The following is a 20664-nucleotide window of genomic DNA, read 5'->3' as shown; positions in this document are numbered from 1 at the left end:
ATAAATGAAAAGCTTCCTCCCCTGGAGGCAGAAACCCTCTTTAAGACAATGTGCCACGTCTTGCAACAGCAGGACCCTGCTTTGCATGGTCTTGTCTTCAGCTGCATAAGCTGGGCAGGGGGCTGCATGGCTGTGAGGGCAGGACCCTTACACTGCGAGGACACCTTGAGTCCTAGGTGTGAAGCCAGCCCATCTGATGTCTGTTGGGGGACCTTGGTGGAAGAAGTTGGTAAATCCCGGTTCATCTGCCAATTCACAGGGCTCTGCATGACAAAGAAACAGCATCACAGCTGTGGCTGCAAGATCCTTTATCAATCACTTTTGTAGCACTGTAAATTTGCAAACATAGATAGGCCACATTCCCTGCAATTTACGCTAGACAAACAAGGACACAGAAAGGGATAAAGATTTGAGAGGAAATAGCCAGGGAGTGGATGGGTGATGGGGGAGGAGAGAGGGGAGTTGGAAGGAGTTCTGCCAGGGTTGCTTAATCCAGTTAGCTCCAACTGTTGCGTGCAAGTGTGCTCTGCCGCAGCCTCCTCCTGAATGTGTCAATGTGTGGGTGGAATTACTACGGAGTCCCGAGGTACTGGAGAGCTTACAGAACAGGGGTACTATTGTCAAAGGGGCGTTTGAAAGGCTGTATCAGTCGTTCCATTCCTGGAGACACTCTGGCAGGTGGTGGTTGCTTAGACACTAATAATGGAGAGAGGTGAGAGCAGCTCATGGAAATTTGGTTAAGGATTTTCAATGCAAATTAGCTCTGCAAGCTCCTTGTCCCGTGAGGAAAGGCTAAGTGCAGATGGTCTTTTCCAGGAGACGGTAGTGGAGACTGGAGAGGAAGCAATTTCTGGAGGGTTTCCCTTTTTTTGAGTCCTTCAGCTCTAGACAAACCTGCTTCAGTTAAGACCTCAACAAACAGAGTTGACACGTGATACAAACGGCCTTTGGAATCGCAGGCCTCTTGCAATCATCCCTTCCCTTGAGGACAGGCCGTGATTGCGGTGATACTGGTGGAGGATGCCATGTTGACAATTGCTAGGACTCTCCTTGGTAGCAAGCACAGATCAGGTTTTCCCTTTCACCAGTAACATTGGGTCAAGTGTTAGAATTATCTGAAGCCCCAAAGAAGAACCAATCCAAATCTCAGCTGTCCCTCAGAAGAAGTTCATCTCATTCATACACTCAGTGGTAACGCGACAGTTCTTGATTGCCAGACTCAACGAGAAAACCATTTGGGGAACAGAGATGTGAGACACTCGGCCCCTGGAGTGCTTGTTAGGAATCATTGTCTCTCAGCTGCTAAACCTCCCTGGGGGTCCATTGAAGCTAACAGAATTCTGCCAATCTACACCTGCTGAGCAAGTGGCCTGGAAAGATCAGGGCTGTGAATGTCCACAACAAAAGCATCTGCTTCTCCTTCCATCCCTCTCGCTGAGAGCAAGATCTCCAAAGGCACAGGGTGCAAGTAGTCGCCTGTCCCCTACTGAAAGGCAGTGGGAGTTGGGAGCCGAACCCTCCTTTTGAAAATGACCTCTAAAGCCTGGCAGCAGCCACCTGGATGGCAGTGGTTCATCACACGTTCCCTGTGGACAGTGGTGATAACGCTGCAGTACAGTTCTCCTCTCTGATTGAGCAGCCCAGCCCAGAACTGAGTCACCTTTATCCTGGGCTTCTACCTCATCCCAAGCAAAGCTCCTGAGAAGCGATAAAGTTGGGGTAAAGTAAACTCCCAAGGGCCAGGAAGTGTAGTGGTTGGATCAGAATAAAAGCAGCCAGGAAGAAGGGCTGTTCCAACTCTCCCAAATCTGGGAGGATGTTTTAATTGCAGACGTGGTGGAGTGACTCCAAGCCTATGTAAACAGTCTTTATTCATAAACACTGGATGCCTTAAAAGGGCTCTCCACGGCAAAGGCTGAATATTTCTGCTACTCTCTAGATTATTCCACATCTGGTGGTAGACAATGAACTGGAAACAAATGTGATCCCTGTTTAAACACTAACCCCGCAGCCAAACAGTGATGTCACTGTGGGGTCTTTGCACAGCCCTGCAGCAGCTTGCGTAGAGAGCATCCACCATATCCCAAGGCAGAGCAGCATCTAAAACCCAGGAACAGCACTGTCCTTAGCCACTGAGGTTTCTCAAACCTTTCCACACTGCATGGTCACAGAGCAGTGTCACAGTTCGTGGAGTCACCACAGATTCAAACCTGTCTAAGTTGGCAGCCAAAGAAAGAATAGCTTATCGTTGCCATGGAGAGCAGTATCTGAGGAAATGTGGACCCTGTTTCTAGACACATTTGGATAAAAAGTGTTGAGTTGGTTCAAAGAATGCCAGATCTCCAATCCACCCAAAACTCCTCTTTTTCCTTTCCCCTCCAAGCCTCTCTTTCCCTATTCATCTACTTCTTTTCCTATTTTATCACTGTTTCACCCACCCTAACATGTTATGTCTATGCAGTTGCAGCTGGCTTAGTGTTGTCTGCTCTTGCAGCTTAAACACGTTGTAAAGCTGCGTGATCGTACAATTGGATTGGAGGGCCCGTGAGGCGTCCAGTATTGGGAAATATACACATGCTGTAAGTCAGTCGCCTCTTTGTGCTGTTCACTGTTTCTCTATGAAAATTAGTTTAAAAAAATAGAAAATAGGGTCAGCATCAGTGACACGTGACTGCGTCAAATTACTGCAGACAAAGAGGGCCTGATTCACGTTTGCTCCGAGGCCCCTTTCTGCTGCTTCAGTGCCATAAGGAAGCCTTAAACTGTGTGGCAACAGACCCTGGTGAACACCCACCCTTTCAGCAGGTTCCTGGCCAGCAGAGAGCTGCTGGAACAGCTCTGTACCCACCACGCTCCCAGTCCTGGCGTAGGAGACGTGTCTGGGATGGGGATGGAGGAAGAGGGAGTAGCCAAAGCACCATGCTTTCCCACAAGTCTTTTTTGCCTCTGGTCCGTAGCCACAGGCAGCTCAAGTATCACTTGGAGCAGGCCTGAGGAAGGACATTCCCACCCAACCCTGGCTACTCCAAGAACACAGGCCAGGAACTGAGAACTGGGGCCAGAGAGCCCGTGGTCTCTGAAATCAGCCGAGGGGACACGTGTCAACGAACTGCGACGCAAACTCAAAGGGCTCTGACAGACTGTTCACCGCGATCCATTCACCAGGCGTGTCAGGAGGAAGAAGAGTACAGGCAAGCTGAGCTCTCCCCCTGGAAAAGAGTCTGTTACGTTCACCCCCTGGCACAAGATGAACGAACAGCCCGTGACTCTCCGTTCTCCTGTAGGACAATGATGGTTCGTTGCCATTCTATCATGACACTTGTCCCAGGCTCTCTGAGTGCTCAACAAATGCTTATTAGTCCTAACGATGTCCCAGTGTCGGGGCATTAGTCATGTTTTGTATATGGGGAAACTGGCACAGAGAGGTTCAGTGACTTGAGCACAGTCACACAGGGACGGAGCTCGGAGAAGACCCCGCATCCTGAGTCCTCATGCTGACCATTAGACACCATGCCTCATATTCCACCTATAGACACACACAACTTCCGTCCCTTGCTGCTCGCTGACCTTTCTCCAGCTCTAGCTTTCATCCAGTTTGTCTTTACTGGCTCTCAGCTGTCTGGAATTACTGAGAGGCAAATTGCACAAGCGTTGGTGGTAGAACAGTACCCACTGCTGTCAGTGGGTCCTGATGCCAGTGTTGCCAACTCTTGCACTGTTTAGTGTTTTACTCAACCCCACCCCCCCGCCAGCTCTTGGAGTCATGTGAGAAGCTGGATATGAGTCAACAGTGTGCCCTTGTTGCCAAGAAGGCCAATGGCATTTTGGGACGTATAAGTAGGGGCATTGCCAGCAGATCGAGGGACGTGATCGTTCCCCTCTATTCAACATTGGTGAGGCCTCATCTGGAGTACTGTGTCCAGTTTTGGGCCCCACACTACAAGAAGGATGTGGAAAAATTGGAAAGAGTCCAGCGGAGGGCAACAAAAATGATTAGGGGACTGGAACACATGACGTATGAGGAGAGGCTGAGGGAACTGGGATTGTTTAGTCTGCGGAAGAGAAGAATGAGGGGGGATTTGATAGCTGCTTTCAACTACCTGAAAGGGGGTTCCAAAGAGGATGGCTCTAGACTGTTCTCAGTGGTAGCAGATGACAGAACAAGGAGCAATGGTCTCAAGTTGCAGTGGGGGAGGTTTAGGTTGGATATTAGGAAAAACGTTTTCACTAGGAGGGTGGTGAAACACTGGAATGCGTTACCTAGGGAGGTGGTGGAATCTCCTTCCTTGGAAGTTTTTAAGGTCAGGCTTGACAAAGCCCTGGCTGGGATGATTTAATTGGGGATCGGTCCTGCTTTGAGCAGGGGGTTGGACTAGATGACCTCCCAAGGTCCCTTCCAACCCTGATATTCTATGATTCTGATATTCTATGACTACGAGAGAATCTTAGCTTCCATTTACAAAAGTGCTAAGTTTCTAGCCCTGATGGTTGTGGAGAAAATCTTGAAAACGTGACACCCCGCCCCACCTGCAAGGCTAAAAAACAACAAAAGGTAAATAAAAAAATAATAATTTTTAAAACCTTGTAAGTTTTAAGCCAATATCATGATTTTGGGGGGGCTGTCTTGTGACTTTTGAACCTCGGGGGTTGGTGATACTGTAACAGTAAAGATAAATGCAAAGTACTTCATTTAAGAAGGAAAAATCAAATGCATGACTGTAAGATGGGGAATAATGGGTAGGCAGCAGTATAGATGAGAAGGATCTGGGGGTTAGAGTGGATCACAAATTGAATATGAGTCAACAATGTGATGCCCTTGAAAAATAGCTAAGATTCTGGGATGTATTAACAGAAATATCGTATGTACGACTTGGGAGGTAACTGTCCCGCTCTGCTTGGCGCTGGTGAGGGCTCAGCTGGAGCACTGTGTCCAATTCTAGGTGCCACATTTTAGGAAAGATGTGGCCAAATAGGAGAGAGTCCAGAGAGCAACAAAAATTATAAAAGGTTTAGAAAACCTGACTTGTGGGGAAAGGTTAAAAAACTGGACATGTTTAGTCTTGAGAGAAGAAGACTGCGTGGGGACCTGATAACAGTCTCCCGATATGTTAAGAGCTGTTAGAGAGAAGATTGTGATCAATTGTTGTCCATGTCCACTGAAGGGAGGACAAGAAGTAATGAGCTTAATCTGCAGCAATGGAAATTTAGGAAAAACTTTCTAAGGCTAGTTAAGCTCTGGAACAGGCTTCCAAGGGAGGTTGTGGAATCCGCATCACTGGAGGTTTGAAGAACAGGTTGGAAAAACCTGTTAAGGAAGGAAGGGTTCCTTGGTATTGCATCACGTCAGCATAGGGGGCTGCATTTGATGATTTCTCAAGCTCCCTTCCAGCCCTACCGGTCTATGATTCAATGACTCTCTTGCCATGTGGCAGGGGTATAACCTTTGTAACCCTGACCCAGGTCATGTGGCTGGGGCCAGGTAAGAGTGGGGCTGGGAGGAGTGGGTGTCACATCTTCCTACAAGCACTGGGACAGGAAGCAGTGCCCTTGGTGTCTTATTTCAGTCTATAGGATAAATCTCGGCCAGAGCATGAGCTGCTTTGTCTGCAATGTGGCAACTTCTGAAAACCTGATTTAGGTCTATGTCTGTTCCAACACCCTTTGGGGTGCTCCTAGATCTGTATTTTTGCACTCTAGAAGTGTATCTGTCAGTACACTTAAAAAAAACCCCAAACCACACAAACAGGAAAGACCTATTTCCGCCAGCAACACAGAGCCAGCTTGGGAACAAAGCTCCCCCTACTGACCAGCTAGGTCTGCCTGGAAGAAGAGCCACTGGAGGAAAAGAAACATCTCTCACAAGTAACCAGGAGAACAGAAGAGTCTGGGGAGACAACAACCTGTCCACTCATGAGTGCCACAATGGGGCACGGGAATACAGAGAGAAAACTTTCCACAGCTTTGCCAGGGGCACGTTCAGTGCACAGTTCACCGTTTGGCAAAGTCGGACCCAGTATGTGATGGGTAAAGCATTTCGGGCCATGTTCTGCTCTCGAGTGTAAATCCGGAGTCCTCTGAAGTTATACAAGAACAGAGTCTGGGCATGGGCCGCTCCCAATTCAGCTGCCAGCAAGGAGAGGCACATCAGTGAGCTGCGTAGCTGAGGAATTTTGATGCAAGCAGGCTTCCAAGCCAGGTCAAACAGGTGGATTCTGCAGCGTGCTCTGAATGGGGCCAGGTGCTGGCTTGGGCTCATGTCCATGGATGGCTCATTGAGTTACCTGGGCTGGGAATTCTCACAGATCGGCGCAGTCCATGAGGAGGCAGAGAGCAGCGCACGCCAGTGGAGTCGGGGATAGAGTCTCCCATACAGACAGTTTCCGGCAAGCAGAGAGGATCTGTTGCAGCAGTTCCGTCACTGCCATCTCCATCCCGTTCCTGAGATTCTCCATAACTGGGGTCACGCTCTCACTTATGCCCCAAGTCACTCCCTGTCTGTCAGCCTGCGTTTAGAACGTCCTCATCTCCAGGCCGCGATGGCCTCTCTCCAAACTGCATTGCTGATGCCACGTAAACCATTCAGCTGCACTGAGCCGTATCAGCGCCTCGGTGGCAGGACAGCTGGGTGGATACACAGGGGTCACCATTCAAAATTTCCATAAGGGGACAATATCCTGCCTGAGAGCCATGGCCAAACCAACACAAGGGTGAGTCAGGGAGCACAGCATGTAGGGCCCGGAGCAGGTTGCTCAGTGGAACGTTCCTGGTTTATACAGTGGTTTGATGGTAAATAGAGACACAAACCAGAGCGACTTATAATTAGCATGGTTCAGAGACTTCCTTGGATGCATATTAAAGGCAGCTGGTGTGATGCAATGCCTTTTTGCCGGATACACGTTCCAATGCACAGTGAGCCTTTGGTCTCGTAGCCGCTAAACTCAATGACATTCCCGGTCTCCCAACTGTTCCGCAGATGTTGAGTATTACGTTTCTTCAATGCTGTGAAACTAGGGATGCTTGGCAGGTTTGGGGCTTGAGGCTGCAATTTATAAGCTTTTAAAAATAAGGATGAAAGGGTTGAATTAATGGGAACCAGTGTGTGACATCCAAACCCACCAAGAAACAATGGAAACAGGCAGCGGCTCGGCCCAAGGGCTCTTAGAACGTAAGGTGCTGTAGAACAGGAACCAGCCTGCCCCAGATGCGTGATACTGCCAGCCAACACCCCTGGTGAGGGACTGGCAATTTCACGGTCCTCTCAGTTTCCCGCTTGGAGATCCAGATTGGAGGATCTAGGAGGCCGACAGCCATGGTGCCTGAGAAACATCTTTGAGCACCAGATTCGGTGAGACAGACAGGCCCTGAAGGGGGGATTTCTCTCCTCCTATTGCTGGAGATTGAGCCCTTTGCTTTCACTCCAGTCTTGCTGGAGTGAGAGTAATGACAGTGGAGAGGGAGTGGCCCTGGAAGGCTATGCAAGGGCTCAGGAGCCAGTGTGTCAGTCAGCGCTCCTGGCCTGCCACGGTCCCGCTGGGATGAGTGTCAGCCGGCACAACTGGGCTCAGGACCCATGGACCCACATGCTGCTCTGTGGGGCAGCTTGCCACTCAGCTGAACACCAGCCGAACGGGCCTGCCCTCAGACCCTGCGGGATGGGCACAGGAGCAGAGCCTGGCTAGCCTGCCCCAAAATGTGTCTCCTTGAGGACTGGCTGAAGCACCCCCAAATTGCCAATCCAGAGCACAGCAACAGCCGGGGCTTGTCTCCCCTCCCGCAGCACAAAGCTGACACCCCCAGGGCCTGATCTGAAGACCAGTGGAGTCAGTCGCTCTCTGTCCAGTGACTTCAATGAGCTTTGGACCTGGCCCTTATTGCTCCCCGCTGCTCTCTCAGGGTCTGTCTTCCCTGCAGTTACCGCAGGCTCTCAGCCAGCTGTTGCCCCAGCCGCCTCCCCTCCACACACACATGCATCTCACTCGAGTTTACTAGTGCTTTCAGGCCTGGCTGGGGGGTTGGAGCCCGCATGCTGCTTCCGCTCGGGCTGCCAACCAGCCCACTTTGCACTGACAATGTAGGCTAAGCCACTGAAGTGCTGGTCGACCTTCCACGCCTCCCACGATTCAATCCCTGCAGGTGCCCAGGACAGACGAGTTCCCCCTCAGTTCCCTGGAAAAGGACCACGGAGTGGCTCAGCTCACTGCAGCACAAAGGACCATGAGACATGCCCCCACAAGTCCTAGTGACGCACCCGAGTGAGGGCAGCAGCAGAGGGGATGCAGTAACTCGGGGAGGACTTTGCAGCTGGCGACTCACGCCCAGGCTAGGCTAAACACCGGTGCTCAGACCCCACGGCCAAGCACCCAAGTTAACTGCAGTGAAGACAGTGCTCTGAGCGCTGCTCTCTCTAGACCAATGGACACTAGGAGAAACGCGACAGGACAGCACCGCTACCGCCCCCTGCGCTCCAACGTCACGTCTAGCCAGCGTGAAGGTATCTCTGGACAAATGGCTGCTGGCGAGCACCGGGTTCTGTGCGTGGACGGCAGTGCAGCCACGCACCTAAGAGCAGAGACCAGCACTCAGTGTTCTGGCGGGCTGCACGCCACGGGGGAAGCCTTTGTAAATATTAGTCTTACAGGCAGGTCCTGCAGAAACCACACATGACAAAGGAATGTGCAGCCTCTTCTCAGACTCCTTACTGTTGCTGTAAAAATAGACAGCCCAGGGGCCCAGCAGCTCGGCAAGGTCACGGACATGAAGACCAGGACACGAAAAGGCAGGCAGACGTGGGGCCGTCCAGGCTGTCAGCTCCTAACTGTAGCAGCAGCTGTTCACAGCCAGAGGACCTGTCTGTGGAGAGGCAGAGGCCCAAAGGGCAGCCCCTCCCCACTTGCACTAAGCACATCACACAGCAATTGCTGCCCAGGGCAGTGAAGTAAAGGAGCCAAGCAGGAGAACTCTGCGAGCTAGAGACGTGTGGGCAGGAGACCAGGAGCTCGGACAATGTGCGTATTCCAGAGTACTGTAACAGCAGGCAGGTTTCTTCCTGACCCTGCTTAGTGGTCACCTCACGTCACCTTGAGGATGAGAATTGAAACTTGCCACGTGTATCCCCACTCATGTAACTGCAGTTGCTGTTATTTATCAGACTGTTTTGTATACCCCGGGGGAAGGTATTTGCTTCAATAATATCCGGCAGCAGCAAATGCCACAGTTACTCATATTCTGCATTAAGCATTATTCTGCTGAGTAGAGCTCGCTCTGGGTCTGTCTGGGCTGGCAGCTCTCTCACATCTTTGCCGGAGGGCCTGAGTTTACATCCCGCTCCAGCCCTTGGCCTGGTGCCCAGTGCTTGACAGTACCGTGGTGTAGGGTTAGGTTGTGTTGCACTGTTGGAGGTGCTACCCGGCAGCCCTTCAGATGTGGCCCTGAGGAAGAATCCGATTTGCTGTGCCTGCCTCCCTCCTGCAGAGCAGACATGACATGGTGCCACTCCCCTGCCTGCCTGGTGCTTTCCTTCACAGAATGCTCGGAGAGGGCAGCCAGGACAGCCCAATAAGCAGGGGGACGAATTATTTAATGGTGAAGAAGGTGAAACGATGATGCGTAGTGCCCAGAAACATGCACCTATCGTCGTCCTGATCTCAGCAGAGCTGTAACCAGATCCTCGTATTCCCAGCTGCCTAAGTGAGAGCTGCAGGCCAGAACAGTTGAGCTGGGACCGACATGTAGCTCTGGGCTTCAGAGCCCCTGAGCATTACAGAGGAAGGTGAGGAAATTGAACAGGAATGAAATTCTTGGCAAGAAAAAATGGCTCGGACCCATCACTCTCGCTGAATGATTCTCCCCCCTCTCTAACCCTGGGGCATGTGAATAAACTGCTGGGGCAGAGTAAAATACAGGCCAGCGGCACTGGCCAGCCAGCACAGCTCAGCAGAGGGTATGAGACCCATTTTGGGTGCATGCAGGTTCCCAGGGTTCAGGAGCGTTGGCTTCTTATCTGGCCAGTGACCCTTTCTCCTCCTCTGTAGACCAGCTGCAGTTTGTGCCTCATTGTTCCCAGGCATTGCAAATGAACCAATCCCACTGACCCACAGGGAGGAGACCCTGCCTGAGGAGCCGCCCCGATGCTCCTCCCTGACAAACCTGCCGTTCCCCCCCATACCAGCCGCGCGGTACCGGTATTATTGAATCTTATTTACAGATGAGTAAACAGTCCCTCGGCTTTACAGGGCAAATGCTTCCCTCAGTATCAAATACGCTGCGGATCAGCTCTTGCTATTCCTTGCGCAGGCTCTGAGAAACGTCTGCCAGGAGAGTTTGGCTTCACTCATCTACCCAGCCCCCTGGGCTCAGCCCCAGCTTCTCCTCTCTCCCTGCTATTTATCTCCTTCCCCTGTTCCTTACTTGGTAGCTTCTGCCCCAGGCCACCTCCCTGCATGTCTCCTAGTTTGGTTCACCATGCACATAGATTCATAGATATTAAGGTCAGAAGGGACAATTATGATCATCTAGTCTGACCTCCTGCACAATGCAGGCCACAGAATCTCACCCACCCACTCCTGAAATAAACCTCTCACCTAGGTCTGAGCGATTGAAGTCCTCAAATTGTGGTTTAAAGACCTCAAGGAGCAGAGAATCCTCCAGCAAGTGACCCGTGCCCCATGCTACAGAGGAGGGCAAAAAACCTCCAGGGCCTCTGCCAATCTGCCCTGGAGGAAAATTCCTTCCCGACCCCAAATATGGCAATCAGCTAAACCCTGAGCATATGGGCAAGATTCACCAGCCAGATACTACAGAAAATTCTTTCCTGGGTAACTCAGATCCCACCCCATCTAACATCCCATCACAGGCCATTGGGCCTATTTACCATGAATATTTAAAGATCAATTAATTGCCAAAATCATATTATCCCATCATACCATCTCCTCCATAAACTTATCAAGTTTAATCTTAAAGCCAGATAGGTCTTTTGCCCCCACTGCTTCCCTTGGAAGGCTATTCCAAAACTTTCCTTACCTCTCTGGTGTAGCAGCAGCCGATAGAGCCGGTAAATCCCCTCCCTGGCATGCCAGCTGGTGTCATAGAATCATCGAAGATTAGGGTTGGAATCTCATCCTCGAGGCTCCTAGGCTTGCACCGGGGCTAGCACTGAGGGAGTTTTCCTGCCGAAGCTCAGGGCAGAGACACACACAGACCTTCAGATACCCTGCTACAGTCGGAGCCAGCGCACTCCCTCGCAGACCCTGCTCTCTCTCGGAGGACAGCGTGCCCCATTACTTCCTGCCTAGTTGGCTCCAGCTCCCTTAGGCTCCACTCCCCACCTCTGAGTGCTCTTGTTGCCTCCCTGAATGTCCCCACTGCAGCGCCCTCCTGCCAGAGAAGTGCTCCTGGGCACTCTTTTCCTGGCGGAGTGACACACCCAGCCATTCTGCAAAGCTCCTGCCTCCCTGCTGTACCCAGTGAGGGGTTGTCAGGAAGCTGGAGACAGGAGGTTCCTGTCTCCCAGCATATCCAGCCCACGTCCTAGTTACCCAGCACCATACACCCAGCTGCTGCCACTGCAAATTCAGACTCCAGCCCACCTCTCTCCTCAGACCTTACTAGTGCTTGTGAGAGATGCTGGCAGGCAGTGCCGCAGCCCAACGGCCTGTGTGCACAGGGCAGGGACACTTGGGCTCCCCTCAGTGTGTCCCACCCTCTGAAATGGAGGGACCCGCTGCAGGAGGCAGATGGCAAGTCGCTCGCCAGCGCCCTTTCAGCCCCTGGCCTGTCTGTTGAGATGACCAGTTGGTGGTTTTGTGACGTGCGTGACTGTCCAGAGGGGAAATAAACAGACTGTTTCCCCGGCCTCAGGTCACCCCCCCGCCCCCGAGGCACAGAGGCCACCAAACAAGAGGGGGGTGGGCTGGTGCAGTGGCCTGGAGGTGGAAAGCTGCTTAGCGTGCCACTAGTCCCGTCCTCCTCCTTCCTCTGCAGTCTCACGGCACGAGTCCCTCTGGCAGCTCCCCGGCTCCAGACAGGGGCAGTGAGGCGGGGAGAAGAAATTACTCAAATGTATCTCAACTATTTTAAAACTTTCTTCTATCGACTTTTAGGAAGTAAAAAGCCCCAGCCAAGCTGTCGCTTTCCCATGGGCTTTGAGGAAGTCTCTCTAGGGGGCTGGTTGTGAGGATGGGCCCCCTTTGTCTTCCTGCCTCGCAGGTTTGCGGAAGCTGCACTGAGCTGCTCCTAGGGAGGACAGAAATGTGACAGCTTATGGCACTGTCCAGCCCAGCGTGGTCTCTCCTGGAGAGGGATTAGAACATAAGAACGGCCCTACTGGGTCAGACCAAAGGTCCATCCAGCCCAGTATCCTGTCTGCCAACAGTGGCCAGTGCCAGGTGCCCAGGAGGGAATGAACAGAACAGCTGTGACCTACCCTAGCTTTGAACTGGTCTCTGGAGAAGAAACCTACAGCTCTTGCCCATTGTCTGTGCCCTGGCCTACTGCAGAAGCCATCCCACCTCTCTGCAAGAGAGCAGGTTCGCAGTAGCCGGATGTAGCCTGGGCTGATTCCTGTTAGATTTCTCCAGCCCAGCCTTTGGACCTGTGTCCTGGCAATCTGCTGCATGGCTCTTCGCTCTGCTCTCCTTGTGTGGATGGTAAAAGTCACCCCTCACCCATCTCAGAGCTTGGGCCCATTTTCAGTCTCACACACTGCGTGAAAGCAGCACAAAGACAAAAGTTCTGGGGTGAGGCAGGGAATTGGCCCCTTCCCTCCATCGCCCACTTTGCTACCTTCCTTCTTTTCTTTGTTCTCTTGGGTGAAAGGAAGCAGACTTAAAGTGGGTGTGGCTACACTGCAGTGTAAACCCAGATTTACAATGGCTGGACCCGGGTCTCGCAGCCATGCCAACATGTCCACACTGCACTATGCAGCCCTTCTGACTCAGGTGTGCAGCTTGAGCTGCATCCACACCAGTGATGAGCTGCCAAAATATTAACAACCAGTTCCCTCCTCGCCCCAAGAGGGGGTCATGGCCCACCCCCACCCCCCCCGGACCCCTGCCCCATCCAACCCCCCGCGTTCCTTGATGCCCCCCCCCCAGGACCCCTGCCCCATCCACCCCCCTCCCCGTCCCCTGACTGCCCCCAGAACCGGGCAAGAGGGTCTCGTGGGCCACCGTAGGGGGTGCCCACCCCACCCCTAAGAGCCAGAGGGACCTGCCGGGGGGCGAGGTGGGGAGTCCCAGTGGTGCTTACCTGGGGCAGCTCCAAGGAGGCATCCGGCAGGTCCCTCTGGCTCCTAGGGGCAGGGGAGTGTAGCTAAGGGGGGAGCAGGGGGAGTGGCCTCTCCCCACACTGATCACATCACATCACCAGTTCTAAAAGGGCTTCTAAATTTAACAACTGGCCAAAAGTGGCGCCTTCGGCACCGACTCTGTGGGTGCTCTGGGGCTGGAGCACCCACGGGGAAAATTTGGTGGGTGCAGAGCACCCACCGGTAGCTCCCCACCCGGCCCCAGCACCCCTCACCTCCGCTCCACCTCCGCCCCTGAATGCACCGTCCCGCTCTGCTTCTCCACCCCCGCCCCCCGCCCTGGCTTCCCGTGAATCAGCTGTTCGCGTGGGAAGTCTGGGAGGGCTGAGAAGCAGGCAGCGGCTTCGTACTCAGGCCCAGGGTGGCAGAGGTGAGCTGGGGCGGGAAGCGGTTCCCCTGCGCACCACCCCCCCACTCCGGGTTACCTGCTGCAGCACGGGGGGGCCTCCTCGCTCACCTCCACCTCCCTGGGCCTGAGCGCGAAGCCACCACCTGCTTCTCAGCCCTCCCAGACTTCCTGCCGAACAGCTGATTCATGGGAAGCCGGGGGGGGGCGGAGAAGCAGAGCGGGGCGGCACGTTCAGAGGCGGAGCGGAGGTGAGCTGGGGCTGGGCACGAGGCAGGGAGCTGCCGGTGGGTGCTCTGCACCCACCAAATTTTCCTGGTGGGTGCTCCAGCCCCAGAGCACCCATGGAGTTGGTGCCTAAGGTGCCACTTTTGGCTGGTTGTTAAATTTAGAAGCCCTTTTAGAACTGGCTGTCTCTCACGGGACAACCAGTTCTAAAAGGGCTTCTAAATTTAACAACCGGTTCCAGCGAACCGGTGTGAACTGGTCCAGCTCACCACTGATCCACACTGCAAAATGACAGGGCTTGGATGCAAGTGAGAGTGAGACTCGGGGTCTGACACCCCCCACCCCCAGCAGGGTCCTAAGACCAGGGTCCTGAGTGCTTGCTAACCCTGATTTGTGTGTGGACGGAAGGAGGATTGGGCTCAGAGCCGAGTCAGAGCCCAGGCTTAGTATGCAGTGTAGACAGTGTGACGTTCTGTACCTTGGAGGAGCACCCTATAGCCCCCATATTCCTCATTTATATATGATTGTGATCTTACATATAAAGCTTGTAAGGTATCAGGGGAAAGGTTATGATCTGCTGAAAGTCATTTCTCTATCCAGATATGTATATCATTAATGCATATGAAGTTATGAGAATTGTGTGTATGGTTGTCACTAAAACATACTGTAAATTGGGGAATCAGCCAGATATTAGCTCCCCAGAGGCAAGAGCAAGGAAAGTAACCAACACCCGGGCTGAGTATCAATCAACCCATCAACAACCATTATCAAGCCAGGGAACTATGATGTAATGACTCACCTACATGAGGCCACACCAGGGGAATTGCTCAACCTTGCCTGGATACTCAGCAATGCACCCAGACATGCCTGGACTTGTGTTCTCCAAGCACGTGGACTGAGGGTATAAAACATACACAGTGGCCACCTGCTTGGCCTTTTCTCCTTCACCCACCTACGCTGCAAACAACAAGGACACTCTGAAGACTCCAACTGAGGGAATGGCACAGATTTCAAGGGTGAAATCTGTATATTAAGGACTGTGATATCCAGTGGGGTGAGAAAAACTACTTCGACTAGTTGTTGCCCAGTCTAATAGGCAAAAAGTCAGAGTTAGTTACCAAAAGAAATAAAATATAAGCACGAAATCTAAACTCTCAACCCTATCACTTAAAATCTATTTTTATATTCAATAAATTTGTTTTACTGTTTATCTTTACCAGTGAGTTTGTATGAAATGTGTGGCAAATCTGCGCAGGTTTTGCAAAGACTGGTATATGTCCACTCCTATTGATGAAGTGGTGAACCAATTAATAAATCTGCACGGCCCATCTTGAGCAGTGCAAGACGCTATATTCCTGAGGTGCAGTGCTGGGAACTGGGGGAATTTCACTGCTGCCTTTCTCTGTGTGATTCATGAGTGGCTCTGGGAGCATTCATGCAATCTAGCTAGGTGTGGGACACTGTTCCCTCTAAGCTGTGCGCCTGTGTGCGCGCACACAGATCCTAAGCCCCGCGCACACGGCAAAACACCGCACGCACAACAGTTTGCACAGAAGAAATTTTTTGCGCACACGGCCTGTCAAAAATTAGAGGGAACACTGGTGTGGGGCTCCACATGCTGTTGTGCTGAGTGATCACAGCGTCTGGAGGGGTTTGCTGCTGATCACTAGCAAGGCATTGTGAGAGACAGCCCAGGCTGGAGAGAGTTAAGGGGGCACAGCAGTCCCACAGTCCCAGGCTGCACCCCGGGGATCCCGTCACAGACAGACCCTGTCACACTTTGCCCATCCCTGAACAGTCACAGCAGGGCAGCAGCAACGTAAGCTTCCATCCCTGATACGCCACACCCCTGCCTGGCGGGGATCACCCCTAGTGAAGTGCCATCTGCATGGCCCATGCACTCCCTGGCTTCTCCAGCAAAGACCCCAGCAAATTCCACATGGGCAAACAGTCACTGCATGATCATGGGCCTCATGGCCTGGTCTCTCCTGTCCTGAAGGCCCACATGAACCCAAGACCTGGATCCCTTTGAGTGAACCAGTCCCCGGCCACCTTTCTTCTTTCTAGCACACACAGTGCCAGGACATTCCCACTTTGGGGGCTATTGTTTGTCACGACGGAGGAACACACCTTCCACGAGAGAGCAAGCCCCCCTCGGCCTCCCCCAACCCCAGCACACGCAGACCGGCGCAGACAGAACCAGAATGGGGTCCTAAGCTAAGAGCTCAGGTGAGTGCTCAGTGATGGCTGGAAAGGAAATCAACCCTGCCACGGGGCTCAGGAAGCAAATTTTTCTTCAGCTTTGGGCAAACCCAGTTTGCGACAACATACTCCAAGCCCAAACCTTCTCTTCAGCTGAATCCCACAGTGCAGCAGGCTCTGGGCAGCTTACTTCACAGTTTGTCCCGTTCCCTCCCCTGGACAAACACCCGCACCCACCCACACACTCTAGCACTTCCTTTTTCTGGCTGGGACAGAAGACAGCAATGTCGAAATACTACAGGAGTGAGTGAGCCTGTCCTGGGGACGGGGAGAGTCCCTGACACAGAAAGTTTGCCTGTTTCAGACGGGCATCTGGGTCATATCTACATTAGGACGCTTTGCTGGCACAGGCATCCCGGGATACCGTACCAGCAAAGCACACCTAGTACGGACACAACTGTACCAGCAAAGCTGTGCTCTACACCGCTATAGTAAAACCGCCTCTCACACGCGAGACAAGCTCTCTGTAAGAGCGTAGCTTTACCGGTGTAACTGTGTCTGCACTAGGGACTTCTGCTGGCGGAGCCATGGCGGTCATGGATCACACCTCTTCACCCCCCTGAGCCACACAGCTATGCAAGCAGAAGCCTGTAGCATAGACCGTAGACACTAGGGTGATGGTAGATGGGCAGGACTTCCCGGACCACCTCCTCTCTTGAGCTTTGGATATCCCTGCTTATAACAACACTAGATGGAAGAAGGGAGAAGCATCAGGGCTTCTCTTTCACCTTGGAGGCACTCAGATACTATGGTGCAAAGCCCTTTGACAGAGAAATGAACAGAGTTCAGCAGGTACAAACTGGGAGCTGAACTCCCCCATAGTCGACGGTGGATAGATCTGGCAGGTCAGGTTAAGGCCCCTGGCTGGAGAATATGACAGGGTTTGTTTGTATAAAACGTAGGTCATTGTAGGAAAGGAAAATAATCTAAAGAACTTGGGTTCTCTGAGGGTTTTTTCCCCTCGTACCTTTTTAAATGTAAACCCCTAGGTTTGGTAAAGGCCATTGTTTTCCAGCAGAAAATCAGTGCGTTCTGAAACGTTCCATGGCCTAAGCATTCTGGAATGGTGGTTTTGTTTGAGGAAGGATGGAAAATTACCCCCTTAAAAATGTGCTTGAATTGATTGTTCCCACCAAGGACCCAGAGGAAATTCAACTCAGATTCGCTCCAGGCCGAGATGGCTGGTTAAAACAGGGCTCCACGGTCCATTCTGGAGCAGCGCTTGCTGCTGCCCATGCCATCTCTGGCCTTCCAGAAGTGTCAGCCCGGCGTGCGGGGACCGTGGGAGCTGGTGCCGACGCGGTGGGAAGTGGCTGTCTCTGTCTGAGATGGGCCGTTACAAAGCAGAACAACACAGAGACTTTAATAAGGAAACAGCCTGAGGCAGCACCCAGGGTGTTATCTGGGGCCGGAAGCAGGTAGCAGCCCATGTTACAAGCTGGCTTCCTCGCCTAGTGGGGCTAGCATTCACTCTGAAGAAGGAGAATCAGTGTGCGCTGGTGTCAGCACTAGACTGACACCTCTGACCTCAAGACCGAGGCCAGGACTCTGTTCATTTCAATGGCAGCTTGGCCTGAATAAAAACCAGGTCAGAGCTCAGTGAGGACTGTGGCTTGTAGCCCTTTGTGGGTATTTTTCTTTTGTGTGTTTTGGTTCCTTACCCTCATTTCCCTCTGAACTTAGCTGCATGATGCCCCCACTCCTGTCCCCTGCAGGATGTTACAGCTCAGCCTCCCTGCCAGACCCGGAGCTGGGATGAAGGCTGGATATTGCCCGTCATGTGAAGGAAGGGTGAATGGACAGCCATATTTGCATCTGGCTGGGACAGCCGCAAGGTGAGCCCTAGATATTTGCCAGAGGGGTGCAAGGCAGCCTCGGGTCTGGAAGCACCGTGCACAGCGGCCAGGTCTGGTGGGAGCAGACTGGGAGAAAAGCCTGTGGAGAGGGAGCTAGGACACATGTTGCTGTCCAGTTAAAGCCCCTTCTGGCAGCACAAGCCCCCTTGTCTTCCCCGGTCCCTGACTGGTGCATGGCACGCGGCGATACATAGGCTCTTCAGACTGAGGATGGCACTGGCTACAATTTGGTCTAGTTTATGCCCATTAGGTGCAGCCTCTGCGTAGCAACGGTACATACAGACGCTGCTGCCCTGACAGCCCCACGGAGCCTGCTTGGCAGATACACACTTCTGCTTTGTGTGCTTTCCCTCCCTCTCGTCTGGATGGCCCTGCCTTTCCCTCCCGCCGCTGGGTCCTGCTTGTTATTTTTCCTATTGAATTCGCCTTGCTGATTCCAGGACCTGGTGGGAAACGCTGCCAAGATCTGCCAAGAAGGGAGCCCTAATCCAGCCAGAGCTGCACAGGCTCCAAGGGGCGTTTAGTGGGAATATGAGACTGGGCTGGAGACATAACTCTCCTCGCGACAAGGAGCACAGCGGTGCCACTTTCAGTGGAAACATGGGGGAGACGCTGTCCCCTGGACTCGTCCGTCCTGGAGCAGAGGGAGCCCGTTGCTGCAGGGATTGCAAACCAGCCTGGACAAAGCACTCAGGAACATACTGAAGGGGAAACATCATCACTGGGTCATGCCAGGGCAAAGGGAACGCAGGACGGATCTGGTCACTGCCCCCTCCTCCCTCCGTGCTTCTAGCACCTGGGCTCTGTCTGCAGCCCTGAACCGCCCTAGCGTAGACAGTCGCTTACAGCATGAGCCCCTAGGGCGCTATTTCTTCTGGCTCCTTTACTTAGGGCAAAGGAGAGATTTCCCCCAGGGCCATGTCTGACCAGTGAGGCCCTGAAACCCACGTTTGTGGGTCGATTAATAGAAAAATGCTGCCAAAAATGACAAGAAGGAACACGCACAAACCTGGAGTGATGTTCTGGCTTCTGCTACCCCCCAACCCTCCTCCCACACATTCTCCCTCCAGTGTCCGTGCCCCACACCCGTGTCCTTCCTGCCGCTCCGGTGTCTGTGCTCCAAGCCTGTGTCCTACCCGCCCCTCCGGTGTCTGTGCTCCAAGCCTGTGTCCTACCCGCCCCTCCGGTGTCTGTGCTCCAAGCCTGTGTCCTACCCGCCCCTCCGGTGTCTGTGCTCCAAGCCTGTGTCCTACCCGCCCCTCCGGTGTCCGTGCCCCATGCCCGTGTCCTTCCCGCCCCTCCGGTGTCCGTGCCCCACTCCGGTGCCCTCTGTAGCATGCAGTAGGGCCCCGCCAGGTCTGGGTACGTGACTGTAGAATACTGCAGTGCTGTTTATTTGGGCCCCCACTTCATACTAATCCCCTCCCCAGCAACAAAGCCAGGAGCCCGTCCAAGTGCAGCCCTTTGCACTGCCAGATGCTCCTCAGAAAACACTGACACCTGCAGAGCGATCATCCTTCTCTTGCGCCTGGGGAGCCCCGAGGTGCTGGGCTCCAGCAGAGCTGGGGTGTCCCCGGGGCAGGGAGGGAAGGTCTGGTCCTAGCGCAGCCAGAGCTGATTCCTGTGCTAAGCAGGGTACAGTACCTGTGCGGGGGCTCGCCCGGCTCTCACACACACTCAGCAGTATCACCAGTGCGAAGGAGAGACGCAGCCCTGAAATGCAGAGAGGAAAAGCCTGGGTAGAGAATGCCTGGAAGAGAGAGGAGTCGGGGAGCCAGGCCAGAGCACCCCTACTTACGGGTCATAGCGAGAGAGTCGCTCCTGGCAAGTTCGAACAGCCCTTCCCTGGCTGCCTCTGGCTTCTCTCCTTGCTCAGCAGCGGTGTCCTGCCTCCTCCTCCTCTCCCCACTCCCACTTCTTCTTCCCCTCTTGCTCCTCCCCCCCGCCCCAGCTCACTGCTAGGAGGGTTTTCTTCACAGCCGGGGCCAGATGCCTGCTGGACCCTTCATCGCTCGGGGCTGGCATTGTTGGGGCTATTGCTATGCCAGCAAAAGCCCTGGTGTAGATGCAGTTACACCAGCTTGCTGCAGCGAGGGAACCCATCTAAGTTATATTAGCAAAAGTCATTGCTTGCTAAGCTGCAGCTACGCAGAGGGGTTTGCCAGGCTGGCAACACCAGCAAATGTTTTCCAGTGCAGACTAGGCCTCTTCCGTCCTCTCTCTCCAGCTACGCCGTCCCCCTTTCCTTCCCTCCCCCGCTGCTTTCCTAAGACATCCTGTCCATCCTGATCTTCCCAGCTTGCCCCACTCATTAGGTTTAACCTGCCCCTCCCCAGCCCAGTCTCTGTGGCCCTTAGGACACCGCTGTGTGTATGTTTCCTCCAGCTCCATTGTTTGGAGCCCATGACATGTTTCAACCCTAGGAGCCTGGCTGCCTCCACCTGTTTGCAAGAAGCTCAGGACGAAGAGTGCGCGTGTGCTGTGCAGAAGGGTCTCACTCGCTCTCCTTAAACTGCTTCCAAGTCTTGGCATGCAAGTCCCTGTATTTTCCACAGACCCAGGGCACCTCCTAGCAAGGAATGCCTGAGGGCCAGCCCATGGCACGAGCTTTGTTGGAGTTTCTTCCGTGAGCTGAAAGCTCTATAAATGTAGAGGGTTAAAGTGACTCA

General features: G+C 53.3%; 1 protein-coding gene across 3 annotated transcripts in view; it reads right to left on the bottom strand.

Annotated features, from left to right (window-relative positions):
• PTGS1 (prostaglandin-endoperoxide synthase 1) overlaps positions 1-20150 on the bottom strand; it is a 39190-nt gene extending 19040 nt beyond the window's left edge. The window contains exons 1-2 of one of the 3 annotated variants that reach the window (XM_027823449.3): positions 19794-20150; positions 19640-19708 (exon numbers count right to left, since the gene is read on the bottom strand). In XM_027823449.3, coding sequence (XP_027679250.2) covers positions 19640-19708; positions 19794-19800 — 76 coding nt within the window. In that variant the 5' untranslated portion in view covers positions 19801-20150. Of the gene's footprint in view, positions 1-11019; positions 12950-19639; positions 19709-19793 lie in introns of those variants that run through there. The other 2 variants (XM_027823450.3, XM_037879737.2) reach the window with 2 other exon arrangements.
• Between the last annotated feature and the right edge of the window lie 514 nt (positions 20151-20664).

The sequence above is a fragment of the Chelonia mydas genome, chromosome 16 (genome assembly GCF_015237465.2).
Source record: "Chelonia mydas isolate rCheMyd1 chromosome 16, rCheMyd1.pri.v2, whole genome shotgun sequence".
NCBI classification, from domain to species: domain Eukaryota; kingdom Metazoa; phylum Chordata; order Testudines; family Cheloniidae; genus Chelonia; species Chelonia mydas.
This window is presented reverse-complemented; position numbering and strand designations above follow the sequence as displayed.